General features: G+C 33.9%; 1 protein-coding gene across 1 annotated transcript; it reads right to left on the bottom strand.

Moving 5' to 3' along the window:
* Positions 1 to 9312: 9312 nt before the first annotated feature.
* On the bottom strand, positions 9313 to 14737 carry LOC107426516 (putative disease resistance protein RGA3). The gene is made up of 2 exons (XM_060811587.1): positions 10508 to 14737; positions 9313 to 9476 (listed from the first exon to the last, which is right to left on the bottom strand). Exon 1 carries the CDS (start codon positions 14167 to 14169, stop codon positions 10549 to 10551), a length of 3621 nt encoding a protein of 1206 aa, XP_060667570.1. The 5' UTR covers positions 14170 to 14737; the 3' UTR covers positions 9313 to 9476; positions 10508 to 10548.
* Positions 14738 to 15089: the final 352 nt, after the last annotated feature.

Here is a 15089-nt window from a genome sequence, read left to right as displayed (position 1 = left end):
GGGCCCCAAAGGGGGAGGATTGTAACATCCCACATCGGTTGGAGAGGGGCACACCTCTCCCTTCAAGACGCGTTTTGACAAAACCTTGAGGCCGGGGGGGAGAGAGGGAGTGAACCTTGGGCCAAAGAGGACAATATCTTGATGCGGGTGGTACTGGGCTGTTACAGTGGTATCAGAGCCAGACCCGGATCGGTGTGCCAGCGAGGACGCTGGGCCCCAAAGGGGGAGGATTGTAACATCCCACATCGGTTGGAGAGGGGCACACATCTCCCTTTAAGACGCGTTTTGACAAAACCTTGAGGCCGGGGGGGAGAGAGGGAGTGAACCTTGGGCCAAAGAGGACAATATCTTGATGCGGGTGGTACTGGGCTGTTACAGTGGTATCAGAGCCAGACCCGGATCGGTGTGCCAGCGAGGACGCTGGGCCCCAAAGGGGGAGGATTGTAACATCCCACATCGGTTGGAGAGGGGCACACCTCTCCCTTCAAGACGCGTTTTGACAAAACCTTGAGGCCGGGGGGGAGAGAGGGAGTGAACCTTGGGCCAAAGAGGACAATATCTTGATGCGGGTGGTACTGGGCTGTTACAACATGCCCACGGGAAAAATATCCATGTCTATCATGCATACAAAGACCTTAACTCTAAAAGACACTTTGGTACATAAAACCATAGCAAAAGGAAGGAAGTGAACAAACAAGAAATCCCTAGGAAATAAATTGAACAATGTACATCATGTACCAATTCATTTTTCATTCCACTCATATGTACTTATCAAAAGTAGAAGGTGAAAATAAATAAATAATAATAATGGCAAAAAAAGAACTGAAGCTGAAAATTACCACATTTCCATACCATAGTAATAAGCAACCTAAAAACAACCAAATTACTTTTGATGGAGAGATTTGAGGAATTAACCTGTTTGTCGTTGTGCAGAGATATCAAAGTATTTTCAACAAGCAATAACTTATTTAGATATATAGATTCTTTTGAATGGTCTGCCTTGTCCTCATAATACAACAACTGCTTCGTATTTGGATCTATTGCCACAAATAGTTCGTTGGTGCCAAGTCGAGACTAAAGCGCAATCTAAGAAGGCTTTGACCGTTTAATCACCATTGTCATCACTGCATTACTGTCCCTTTTTCTTCTCTCCTTATGTTCTACAAGGACCTGTGTAAATGACATGTTACTTACAGTATTCTGAAGGGCCTGCATGGCATGATGCGCTGTTTCCCTAGTATTCTAAACAGAGAATATAACAAAAACAAAGCATTAACTTGATTAAGTCACATTTCAAAATCATTAGCATACTAGATATCAAACCAGTTTTTTATGAGATTAAGCTCTATTTACTAATTATTTTTTAAATTAAATTTCCTATATTGATGATCTAACCTAACCCTTGACATACTATCACTGATTTACTATATTAATAATTACTTTTTCATTGAACTTTAATATTATTAAAGGTATTCACCATCACTAACCATCTCAGACTTCCAATAAAACACTAAAACACCAGCATAAGAGATATTGGACATAAATTAAGAACACCGGTGTAACAGTCTAGCTTAGACCATCCACATGCAGATATTGTCCTCTTTGGGCCTGGGGAATCCTTTTACAACTCAACCCTCAAGGTTTTAAAAGGCCTCTGCAAGGGAAAGGTATCTACACGCTAATAAGCCATGCTTCGTTCCCCTTTCCAACCAATGTGGGACTCGACAATTCTCCTCCCTTGGGGCCCAGCGTCCTCGCTGGCACACCGATCCGGATATTGGCTCTGATACTATCTGTAACAGCCCAACCCAGACCACCTGCATGCAGATATTGTCCTCTTTGGGCCTGGAGAATCCTCTTACAACTCAGCCCTCAAGGTTTTAAAAGGCCTCTGCAAGGGAAAGGTATCCACACGCTTATAAGCCATGCTTCGTTCCCCTTTCCAACCGATGTGGGACTTGACAACCGGCCTAAAGCAATTAATAAGGCAATCAAGTTGAACAAGCATACCTTAAAACAAACTCATAGGTCTGATCACCTGGCATTGCAAGCTGATTAAGATCATAAAAAATAACATTAACAATAAATTTTCCAAAACTAAAACCATGCTTAACCAATCTACCTTTCATTTAAACACTAAAGAAAATCCCTAGTAAAAAGCCTTGTTTTAGACCAAATTCAATATAATTAACTAAGAAAAATCAATATCTTTTGCTCAAAAATGCAACTTTAATATTTCAAAAAATTAACTTCGCTCCTCCCTTTTCCAAGATTTTCTCAGTGGCCAACAAAATTCTATAAATCAACAACAACAATTAAAAAAAAAAAAAAAAGATGGAAAAATTACTCACACTTGGTAGGATTAGGCTCTCTCGAATACTTCACCTAAAAATTTATTATAAAAACATACACAATCAAGAATTCATAAAACTTGACAAAACTGAAATGCTAAAGTTTTGCATTTTTAAAACAAATTTTTGCTTTTTTTTCCCCTCACCCAAAGCCAAAAAAGCAATAAAATTAAGAGAAAAAGATGAAAAATATAGCAGAATTGAATCTAACCATGGCTGATTCCTCCTGCTGTGGCTTCCAAAATAAACTTCCACTTGCCAAGTCCCAATGACAAAAGCCAAGCCAAGGTTCTAACGATAGGATTCTAATTTTATTTTTCTATTTTGAATATTTCTTGAAAAACCCAACAAAAAGCACACCATTAAAAGTAGACCTAGAAGAAAAGGAAGAGGAAGATTGTAGATCTGCTGCTGACCAGGTAGACGCCGAAGGTGGCGGCTCCGAGGCCAAAACTGGGAAGAGCATGGCGGAGCTGATTGCTGAGCCTAGGATACTTCCTCCACTCATCTCTCCTCTCGAAGAACTCTCCGGTAGCTACTTCGCCATTCTCTCTCACTTTCTCTTCCTCTTTTCTCCGTGCTTTTCATGTCTATTTTTCCTTTTGATATTTGAAAAGGGTGGTTTGGAAATATTAAAAAAACAGAGGGTAAAACAAAAAACCTCAAAAGGAGGTGGGTATATTTCATTAAAGGCTTTCAAACTGGGATATCGGAGCAAATTCCCTAATCTGATGCTTTACTAGTTATCCAGGCCTTAAAGCATAAAGACCGCATTAGGTTGCTAAGCCTTTGTTCAAAAGTATTATTTTATTTTATGCCTATTTTAGTAATTGTATTTTTGTTGGACCCCTAGAAAAGCAAATGAGCTGGCCCATTTAGTTTGTCAATGAGTGTCGAACCAAGAGGTATATGGACATATAGACCTAAATTGGCTCCCGCCAACGTTTGATGTGTGTTTAACCCAGAAGAATGTACCTGAGAAAGCCTCTCGAGTCTAGACTATTTTTTATATGCCTTTCTTTTGGTTTTAATGAATTCCAACTTTTAGCCACAAAAACAAAAAAACAAAAAAACAAAAAAAAAAAAACCAAACAATGCAAAATATGTTCAACCGCCCTATTCACCCAAAAAAAAAACAATATATATATGTGTGTGTGTGTGTGTGTGTGAAGAAAAATCTAGGATAATTTCATTTACCTTCCCTAAGTTTAGCTACCAGCACTTTTAAAATTTGTCATTCATCTTCATCTGTTAGTTTAAACGGTGGAAGAGTATGAATGACTTTGTATATATTTTGTTATTAATTTATTTTGGATTCTTTTTTCATACGGTTAATTTTAATACTCATATTACATTTTTTATTATGTTTCAGTATTCCAAAAATATTTATTGAAAATTATAAATATTCTAATTATATAAACATAATAAAATTTTAGAAAAAATAAAATAAAATTTAAAATGAAGATAATGAAGTTTAGGGATTAATACAAAAAATCAACAAAAATAATTGGTAAATAAATACTTTCAATTTTAAAAATGTAAGTATTTAGTTTTCTTTTATTATTTATTTGCTTTTTCTGTTTGCTTTTTTTTTTTTTGTTTAATTTTATTTTATATGTTCTTCCAACAGGTTATTTTTGTCATATATATTCTAAAGTTATTTGGTATATATATATATATATATATCAAATGCTTGGATTACGTCTGAGTTTTGTACACCAAAGAAAATAATTGTTTAAATGATTTGTAAAGTCATCCGGTAAACATAGTTTGAATGAATTAATCACATCTAGGTTATATATTAGACTATTTCAGTCATATCTGAATTACATAATCTGGACAAAAAAAATTAAGATACGTAAAGCCTACCAATATACATAACCTAGATAAATTGTATCTGTTCGGGTTACATACATTAAACTATATAATAATTTCTGGATTATGTAGTTCGAATGGAATGATATAATTCAAACAAATTGTATCCATCCGAGTTACATATATTGGATTATGTAGTTATATTTTAATTATGTAATCTGAAAGGAAACACATTTGTCTAACTTATGTACACCAAACTAAAATAGGTAAAGAAAAAAAAAATCAAAGAAAAAAGAAAAATGCAATCTGGAAGGAAACACATTTGTCTAACTTATGTATACCAAACTAAAATAGGTAAAGGAAAAAAATCAAAGAAAAAAGAAAAAATCGAAGAGAAAAAATATATTTTATAGATAAACTAATCCGAGAAAAATTATTGAAAATGAAGAGCACAAAACTAAGTCAAGCAATTTTTTCTTATTTTGATTTATTGTTGTTTTTGTAGAAAAATAAAGCAGAAGAAGCCAAGAAATCGATCGGTAAGGAATATGCTGATGAATGAATGTGATTGTAGTTTTAAACGTTTTCATATAAGAAAAAATATCAGTAGAAATTTAGAACTATGATTGTAATGTAGTGTATGCATTTAATTTAAAATAATATTAAGAGTAATAAATTTGATATATGTATTTAATTATATTTAAGAATAAATTAAATATAAATAATTAGTGTAAATGTAAAAATTGAAATAAAAATTAATATGTGTAAAATATAGTGTAAGTATAAAAATTTATATAGTGAATAAAACTTCCCTAATTTTTTTTTTAAAAGAGATAGGATTCTCGAGGGACATTCAAGGCTTTTGGGTGTAGGCTTCAGCTTTCGGTCTCAATAAGCTGCCTTTCCCAAAGATAATTTTTGGTTTCTGTTAATTTTTCTTGTGAAGCGACCCTTTTCATATAAAACTTTTAAGTTTTTTATTAACTTTTCTATATTTTATGATGCTGGATGCAGTAATTCATTTTTTTTTATTTTTTTTACTTAATTTCCTCTCATCCTGTAGAAAAGCTTAGAGGTATGGAGTTTAAGTTACTTGCTCTCTACATGTTCTTCAATTCCTTTTCTTTTTTTTTATAAAGATTTTTCATGCAAATTAAAACATGTGGTTAAATATATTTGTTAATTTTTAGTCTAAAGATATTTTTTTCTTGCTCTTTTACTGGATAGAAAACAGGAATTGATGGTTGACAAATGAAGTATATTGTTAATTTTTTTAGGACGAAGGTTGACAGGGGGTAGACTAGGGAATAAAAAGGGAAAGTATTGATCTCTTTATTCTTTTCTGTTTTTATTGGTTCAAGTTTAACTTTCAATTTTGAGAAAGTATAGAGTAGAAAAATATGGTTTTCTTGTATAAATCTCAAAAGATTTGTCTCAAGTGATTTTCTATAGCATTTCTTTTGTAATCTGATCCAACTATAAAATAGTTTAGTTGGCTATTTAATCTTTTAAAAGACCCAAAAAAAAAAAAGTATTATCCATTTCCAAATACGTAAATATCCATTATTGTTGTTCATTTTATTATTTTTATTGAATATTTCATACAATTTAAGGGAAAAAAAGTTAGGTTATCTGTTTATATATTAATTTTATATAATTTAAGCGTAAAAACAAAAGTTTTTTATAATTTCATTTTATTCCTTTTTTTAATTTATTTTAAATTATCTATATCATATTTGCTGAATTGGTTATTTATTTCATATTATTTTATCAGTTAGCTACAAAATATATTAAAAAAAAGGAAAAAAAAACTTCAAAATTTTCTAACCTTTTAATAGTTTTTTTGGGACTAATCATTGAAATGAATAGAATCAGATTGAATGGTAAATAAGTAAACGTATTTAATTTTAAAATAGAAATTGAAATGTAAGAGCATAAGTTAGTACTTGTATACATTTAAGAAATCAAAGGTATTTTACAAGTCAAACTCTGGTAAAAAAGTTAACATTTTAGATGAGAGATAAACCAGGGGAGGTTTATGATGAATTTTCAAATTAGTGGTGGTGAAGTGTATATAGGCCTTACGTTAAGGGAGAAAAAATCCTCACTTTCAAACTCAGGTCACCAAACTAGCTCTAACATATATAAAAACACATATATATTTAAATCTTAAATTTTTGTTGTACCAGAAATCTTTTCAACAATACATGTATTTAAGAATTAAGGTTAAATTTTAATAGACAAATATTTTCAGCAGTGTTCTTAAACATAGTAAGGTGACAAGGTCAAGCCTTAAGTCTTAGAAACCTAGGCGTGAAAAGGTATTTCACAATTATATTATTATAAGGCTACTAAATAAACAATATAATTCATATTTTAAATGTTAAAATATAAATAAGTTTATATTACCTTTGTATATGCAATAAATATGAATTAGCATGTAATTGATCATAATAAATTTATAAAAATTCATGTTTTTCAAATTTTCAACAATAGATTAGTTTTAAAACATACATATTATAAACCTATAAATACCTATTAATGGCTAGATTAATACATATTTTAGCTATTACCATAATCTAACTCTTGTCTAATTCTTTATTAGACTCCAATGCAATATCTACATCTTCATCCAACTCATCTTCCGTGCCATTCAATACAAAATTATTTTCCTTGGGCTCCCTAATTTCAACTTGAGCATTTCTTTATTTTATTTCATTTTTTTCTTTTTTTTTTTGGGTTAAATTTTCTCTCTAATTTCTTAATCCTTATACGTTCTATTTTTATTTTTCTTATTTAAAAAAAAACTTAATCTTAAAAAAGTTTTCATTTTTTAACAATATTTTTTATTTTTTAATTTCTTATGAATTGTTTTTTAACATTTTTGAAAAAGCAATCTTAGAAAAAAAAATCTTCGAACAAAAAGGCTTGCGTCTTTTAGGCCTAGGTGCGCATTAGGCGGCCAATACAGCGTTGACCACTTTTTTATAAATTTTGTTACTATGTGAGACGTTATCTAAAAGCATCATTTCTTTTTTAGAACTCTGATTTTCAGTAATAGGATCAGAAATTTTCCGCTTTCAAGCATTGATTATTTTCTATCAGAATTTTGGAACTGAGATTGCCATTTTAGTTATTAAAAATTAAAAAAATAAAAAAAATAAAAAAAACTCCTCTGAATAATTCGAGCACAAGATGGAGGCATGATCACTAAAAACATGTGATTTTCTATGTAATTTATCTTGATTTTAATATTCTAACAGCCTCATGATTTCTTGATTTCCTGAATTATCATCTGTGCAAGCACAAATCCAAACAAATTAAATTACCACATTCAAAAAAAACATATCAACATAAAGTAGCAGAGCTAATTTATATCATTTAATACAGCACTTGGTCGATTGTCCATAGGCCATGAAAAGCTTCAAAATTGATATATACATATGATTGAGAATCAGTTCAAAACCAAATCTATTGAGAATCAGTTCAAAACCAAATCTACCAAATTACAAAATATTCGAAGTTGACACATAAGAGTAATAGGAAGTAAACGTTACGGAAATTAAATAGCAATTTAAAACATCATTCAGTCTTCAAATTCTTGTGATATACACAGGGAACCTTTACTGTATTTTATATATATCTAAAATAGGATATCAAATTTCAACTTAAAGGAGGAATTTAAAACTTAATTAGAAGTTTTGAAGCTCGCAAAAATGATCAGCCTACCTATCACAAGAGGTAATAGCATTATATACAAAATTCTCAGATAAACGTGCTAGAAATATATATATATATATATATATATATATCTATATATATTATATATACATGACCAGAAAAACTCATATGAGGTGAAACAGGTTACTAAGATGGAAACAACAATATATCTACAAAATTTCACAATCAAGGGTACAGCATGCACATGTTATTGTGAGCTGTTAGGAATATCACCCCCCAAAAAAAATAATAATAATAATAAATAAATAAATAAATAAGCAACCAAAGATGATTACTTCTTTTGCAGAAAATATTTTTTGAAAAAACAACCAAGTGCACCTAGAGTTACTCTTTTTTTTTTTTTTAAATTCATTAAAAGAGAGTGTAATTAAACCATCAGCTCACTTAGCGAAACATGAGTAAAAGTAGTGAAGGCATATTCCTCTCCTGCATTCTTGTTTGGCAGAGATCGTCATTCCCCAAGTAAAGTTCTAACGACTCTTAGGCCATTTTACTTTCGACAGGGAGCATGCAGAGCCATAATGTGGATGTCAATCTCCAAGTATGTGATTTTCAGACAAAAGCACCAAGTCAGCATTTCTAGCAACAACAAAAAGTGGTAACGTTTGAAGCTGATTTCCAAATGGAGGTAATATATATGGTGGTCAATGATTAATATCCATTGTTATTGAGATGTCTGAGGCTTAAGATATTTGTTAACTTTCAAGATTATAGCTACCACATACAATCAAAGTCTGTAAACAATCTATGAGGTACATCAAGATTGTTCAAACATACTAAGTCACCAATTGAATCATCCAAAACCTCTAGGCCACAGCCACTCAAATCTAGCTCCCTCATATATTTAAAACTTGTATATAATCTATGAGGTACCGCTCTGAAACCACCTTTTAGAAACAATAAGAAACTTCGCAAATGCTTTGCTTCGTATAACTTTTCTGGAAATGATGGTGAAGAAAAAACTCCCAACTCAACTAAAATGCTGCTTTTAGCCACAAGCATATTTGTCCTTCAACGTCACTCAACCCCCCTATTTCTTTGTTTGTTTGTTTATTAATGCTTTCCCTTGGGCCTTGACCAACGATGAAAAATTCAAGCCCAAAACATACCCCAAACTCAAGAGTAACCCATGATCTAACCCAAGCAAAGTTCAGCGGCAACCTAAACACCAATACCAGGCCCAAAAAAGACCTGGACAAAGCCCAAGATCATGATCAAAACCCAACCCAGTTTTTATTTTAACTAAAAAAAAAAAATTGATTTATTTATCTTTATTTTTTAAAAAAAAAAATAATAAAATTGAATATTTTAATTAAAACAAATTTTTTAGCATTATTAGTATGAAGAAGACAGTAGTCAGTCTTCATTGGAAGATACAGAAATTGTTGAGAAATTTACTACCTTGGTATGGATTTCTTGCATATTATGAAGATATAATACTTGAAAGAGAAGGTCCCTCTCTGTTTAATGCGAAGCCCACCACGGCATCATCATACATACGCATGCAAATCCAATGATGACTGGTGGTGATTGGTGGAGCTACCAATTTCCACGTATGAGTTTTGCTCACTACGTTTAAGAACAAGAGGAAAAAGAATTGTCTTTTAGATTTTGTCGGCAGAGGTACAAGCAAATTGATGTCAAAGAAATTATAAAATGTCCAACCAAAAAAAAAAAAAAAAATGCAGTGGAAGATCACGGCTAATTTGCATACTATGGCACATGGTCCATGTCCGTAGCCTATCCAAGACTGCCAATCATCAATTTACTTATGATGGAGAAAAATGCTACTGATAAGAGTATTATGTACATAGTTACTATGAATGTCTTTATCAGAAACAAACAGAAATGCAGAGTCAATCAGAAACTCTGTATAAGAACATGCTATCGTAAAACTCACACCAAGCTCTCCTGAAAAAAAGATAATACCAGGTTTGAAGAAACCACCAAATTCAGAAATTAAAATGGCAACACAATTTCAAGCTTTAATTCTTGCAATGCAAGGAACATTTTCTATACAATACAGTTTACCGATTTTGAAAATCAAAACATTTCACCTCATAAATAGTAAATAATGCAGAAGAGCTAATTGCATTGTCACCAAACGCTGATACTAAGACATGCTTGAATTATATAATGTAAGGCCCAAAAAACATATGCAATTTGCAACAAAATTAAGTAGACTTTATCAAATCCAATGCCACACAGTATGCATGATTTTAATATGGAAATTAAGAATAATCTGGGGGGCCAAAAAAAAAAAAAAAAAAAAATCAAAGTCAGAAGGCCACTATTAAATGAAAGTGAGATAAAAGTAAAACAACAAATGATAAAGGTGTTCAGATTAAAAACAAGAAAAAAGTTAGCTTCATGCTCGCTATAGACAATGTTAGACAATATTTAACTGATTTGACAACGGTATTCATTGGAAAGAACCAAAGTGCTGCCGTAACAATTGTAGGTTTATGATTCATAACAAAAGATAGATTTGGTATCAGAAAATAAGCTGGAGGAGGGAACTATGAATTATACGTAGATAAAACAGATAATACATGAAAAGTGTCAATAACAAAACAAAAAAACGATGGATCAGAAATCACTTGATATCAATAGCACAGGTAAGAAGGCCCATAAATTTGCTCTAATTTGAAGAAATGCTTGCTTCACTTGGATGGCTAAGCTCAGGAGGTCCAATGTGCTTGTATGGGACATGGACTATCTTTGGCCAATCTTCGCCATCTTGCGGTCTACACCTTTCCAAAAGTTGAGAACAATCTTGAATTGAGAGGTGTTGGAGTCCAGTGAGACGGACCATACTCTCAGGTAAAGAAGTTATACACTGACAATCGGAAATAGCCAAGGTTCTTAATGAAACAAGCTTCTCAATCCACTCAGGCAAAGCTTCTAAGCCAGGACAGCTTCTAATTTCCAGACTATGCAGCCGTGTGAGGTTCTGTAACTCCTCTGGAAGAGACATAAACTCTGGACAGCAGCCTAATATGGTCAAACTTTGAAGGGCAGAAAGGTTTTGTATGCCCTGGGGTAAAGTAACAAGACTTGGACAGTACATGATGATCAAGTGCTCAAGCAATGTGAGATTTTTGAAGCCCATCGACAAGGAAGTCAAATTATTGCAGTTCTCAATAGACAAAGTTTTAAGGTTGCTGAAGCCACCATACCCAATCTCAGGCAAAAACATGAGACTGTGGCAATCACCAATCTCCAAGGACTCCAAAGCACAGAGAATCTGCATACCTTGTGGCAAATAGGAGAGTTCTTGACACCACCGAATTGTCAATGCTTTCAGAGCAGTAAGGTTTCCAAAATTAGGCAGACGCTGAAGGGGACAAGATATAATATCCAGAGTTGTAAGAAGATGGTTGTTTACAGGAAATACACCTGGAAAAGATGATAAACCTCTGGCCTTCTCAATTACAAGAACTGTTAGGGATGTTAGCTTCTGAAAGTAATGAACTAAAGTTGCATTACAATCTCTGAGCTCCAAATGTTGAATAGATGGAATTTTTGGCATCATATTGAGCTTTGGACATTTACTGACAATTAATTTTCTCAAGCTGGGGAAAGCATTTCCATCATCTGGGCTTGACCACGCTTCCAAATTAGGGAAATCAATGAGGACTAGTTCTCTGAGTACTGGAAATGGTGGTGTGGTGCTATGTAGATGACGCTCAACATAGAACCGTATGTCAATACGCCTTACGGCAGGCATTTTCCGCATTGAGAGACTGTTAAGCAACTTAAGATGCCCAAGGCTAGGAAGCTCTTCACATTTTCCAAAGTCAATTAAGTTAACCACAGTCAAATTGGAAGAGAGAAGCCAATAATCAGGAAACCTGATCCCTAGGTAACCTTTAACTGTCAGTCTCTTAACATATTTGTTAGGGTGGAGACGGGTAATAAGCAATTCTAATGATTCACTGGCTTCAAGTCTTTGTGATGGCCCTGATGAGTGAACTTGCTTTCTTTCTTGGAATCTTGTAAAAACATAGTCCTCTTCACGATTTATGTTTGGACAATGATCATCATCCCCCCAATACAATCCCAACGACTCAACACCCTTCATTCTGTTTAATGCATGGAAATCTATGCCACCTTGATCATGCAAGTTCTCTAAGTGTGTAATTTTCAGAGTTCCACGGAGGTCAAGCCGTTCCAGAAGCTTAATATCCTGAAGCCCACTAACAACGAACAGTGGCAATGTTTGAAGCTGGTTTGTATAAGGGGGTAGAACCCGGATATGTTCATTGTGCTCTTCTGCGGAAAGTTCAGTATGCCTCTGCAGCTGGTTAAAGGGTCTATTTAAAGGTAACATGCTGGTCAATGCTATGCATCCAGTGTTATTAAGATGTCTGAGGTTTGACATATTTGCTAACTGTGGCAATGATGTAAGATTATAGCAACCAGCAACGTTCAAAGTTTGCAAGAAAAGAAGTTTTTCTATGCTACAAGGTAACTCCTTGATGTGTGTATAAGATATGTCAAGATACCTCAAACATATTAAGTCACCAATTGATCCATCCAGAACCTCAAGGCCACACCCGCTCATATCCAACTCACGCAGATATCTAAAACTTGAAAATAGTTTATGAGGTACCTCTCTGAAACCACCTTCTGAAAATATAAAGAGAGTTCGTAAATGCTTTGCTTTGTAGAACTCTTCATGAATTATTGAGCCGGATCTAAAATCACAAACAACAGATGAGTGACGAATTTGTGCAGGATACCTTGGAGCAGAAGTGTGGTCTATTATACTGAACTCTGTTCCAGCAACGGATTGTGCAAGATCATAAATGATATCATGCATCCTATATCCAATTATGCGGGCATCGTTATTAGATTGCTTCACCTCTTGGAAAAAGGACATCCAGAGGAGATCGTTGAAGCAATCATTACCAGTTTCCTCTGGTGATTCTCCTTCTCTGCTAAGTTGAACCAAGCCTGCAGCGATCCATTGGCGGATTAATTTCTCTTTCTTGATCTCAAACCGTCTAGGAATTATTGAACAGAATGAAAAGCATCGCTTGAGGTAGGGGGGCAAATGGTGGTAGCTCAACCTCAGGGCAGGTACAATTTCACTTTCACTTTCACTCAAGTTCCAAAGTTCACTGTTTTGCACTGCCAGCCACTCCCTTTCCTCCCTTTTGAAGCACATGAGACTTCCCAAGGTTTTTGCAGCTAATGCCACTCCCCTGCACTTTTTTACAATCTCTTGTCCAATTGGCAAGAGATGTTGGTGCTCTTTTTCTTCTCCTTCTTGGAAAGCATATTGCAGAAACAATGACCAACAAGCTTCCTCAGACAGACCATCCAAATGATATGAAGTAGTTGGCACTTTGAGCATACGTACAACTCTTTTACTGCGGGTTGTAATTATAATTCTGCTTCCATCAATAACACTTCTAAAGAGTGGTCTGAGCCTGTCCCAGTCTCCCTGATTTTCTGTCCAAACATCATCTAATACAATTAAGTATCTTTTGTCATGCAACAGGTCACGGATTGTGGTATGAAGTGCATCCATGCTCGTGTACTGATATTTTTGGTTGGTAAGAGATTCGATGATTGCCATCATTATTATGTTGGCATCAAAGTGATCAGAAACAAAAACCCATACTTTAGCATTAAAATATTGAGTTACCCTCTGATCATTATATACTAATTGAGCAAGGGTTGTCTTCCCTATACCTCCCAACCCTACTATTGGAATACATGAGAGAGCAACTCCTTGGGTAGCTTCATCAGACAGTAACAGCTCCACTATCTTGTCTCTATCTTCCTCTCTCCCATAGACTTCAGATTCAATAACATAAGAACTAGTTTCAATCCTACCATGGATAATACTACGCTCCCTCAAATTGAATTTAGAGCCCTCGTCACTAATTGTTTCTAACTTATCAAGCATCTCTCTAACTCTGTCAGCATATCCTGTTTGAAAAAAATTAAGCCTCATACCTGATCCCTGCTCTCCAGAATCCAAGAGTGCTTCAGTGATGGTAATCTCATCAAGCAAGTCTTCAGCCTCGTAAACAACATGTTTGAGCTCTGACAACCAAGTTTTGACATCTCTATCAGTCACTTGCTTCTCTTCTGCATCTTCTAGAACTGATTGAACATATACTAAGGTGCGTTTTAGCTTTTCAAAGTTGTCAGAGAGATTCCACATATTTCCAAGCTTTCTTAAGAGTGGAGAAGCCAATCTGTCAAAAAGCACCTGTAAAACTGGGGACAGAACTAGATCTGCCATTTGTTGGAGCTACAATACAAACAAAAAAAATGAAGCAGCTACCTAATGAATACTGATCCTGATGAACCAATTTCCAAATCTGCGAATAATATTGCTTCTAATCAAAAGCTAGCCCCAACACCACACACTGATCCTGATAAGGTCTACAAAAACAGAAACAGCTACTTAGTTTTACAAGGAATCTCTCTTTTATTGGAAACAATTGGGATGTTACAACTCTCTCCAAAATTTACCAGATAAACATTGAGGGCTTGACCCAGAACAAAATCATGTCAAACAGCTCCTAACAGAGAAAATCCCACATAGATCACCAACCCAAAATAATAAAATAAAATAAGCTCAGTTTGGTTCACAAAATGAAACCCCAAATTCAGAATTAAACTATTGTTTAGCCAGGGGACTACTACCTCATTTTCATGTTGAAGAGTGAAAAATCTTTCTTGACTTTTCAAAGTTTCAAGGTTATTGAAAATTATGTAAAGCTCAATAAAGTTTGTAATAATGCAGATAGTATAACTGTATAACTGACCTCGGCATGACCCTGACATTACTAGAAGCCTAGAAGGAGACTTAGGACTGGGTCCCATTTTTTAGAAGACGAAGTCAAGCATGGCCGTATGTATACATGAGCTTTCAAAATCCAACCATGACTATATTACCAAAAAAAAAAAAAAAAAAAAAAAAAAAAATCCAACCATGACTAGAATAGCAATGTCCACATATGATATGAGCTTGCCGCGTGTAACATTTTTCCTATTTTCCCTGATGGGTTCGGAGAGATTAAAGACTAGAAGTTTGGCGTTTTATCCAAGTTATGATTTATTTTATTTTATATTTTTGGTGCTCTCTAAGCTTCAATGTTCATAACTGAGGTACTCATTTTCAGTTTTATTGTATTAAACAGTTTCAGTGAATTTTCA

This window comes from Ziziphus jujuba, chromosome 9 (genome assembly GCF_031755915.1).
Source record: "Ziziphus jujuba cultivar Dongzao chromosome 9, ASM3175591v1".
NCBI lineage: Eukaryota > Viridiplantae > Streptophyta > Magnoliopsida > Rosales > Rhamnaceae > Ziziphus > Ziziphus jujuba.
This window is presented reverse-complemented; position numbering and strand designations above follow the sequence as displayed.

Coding starts and splice junctions, on each gene's coding strand:
- LOC107426516 (XM_060811587.1), bottom strand. CDS start 14,169: ATGGCAGATCTAGTTCTGTCCCCAGTTTTACAGGTGCTTTTTGACAGA.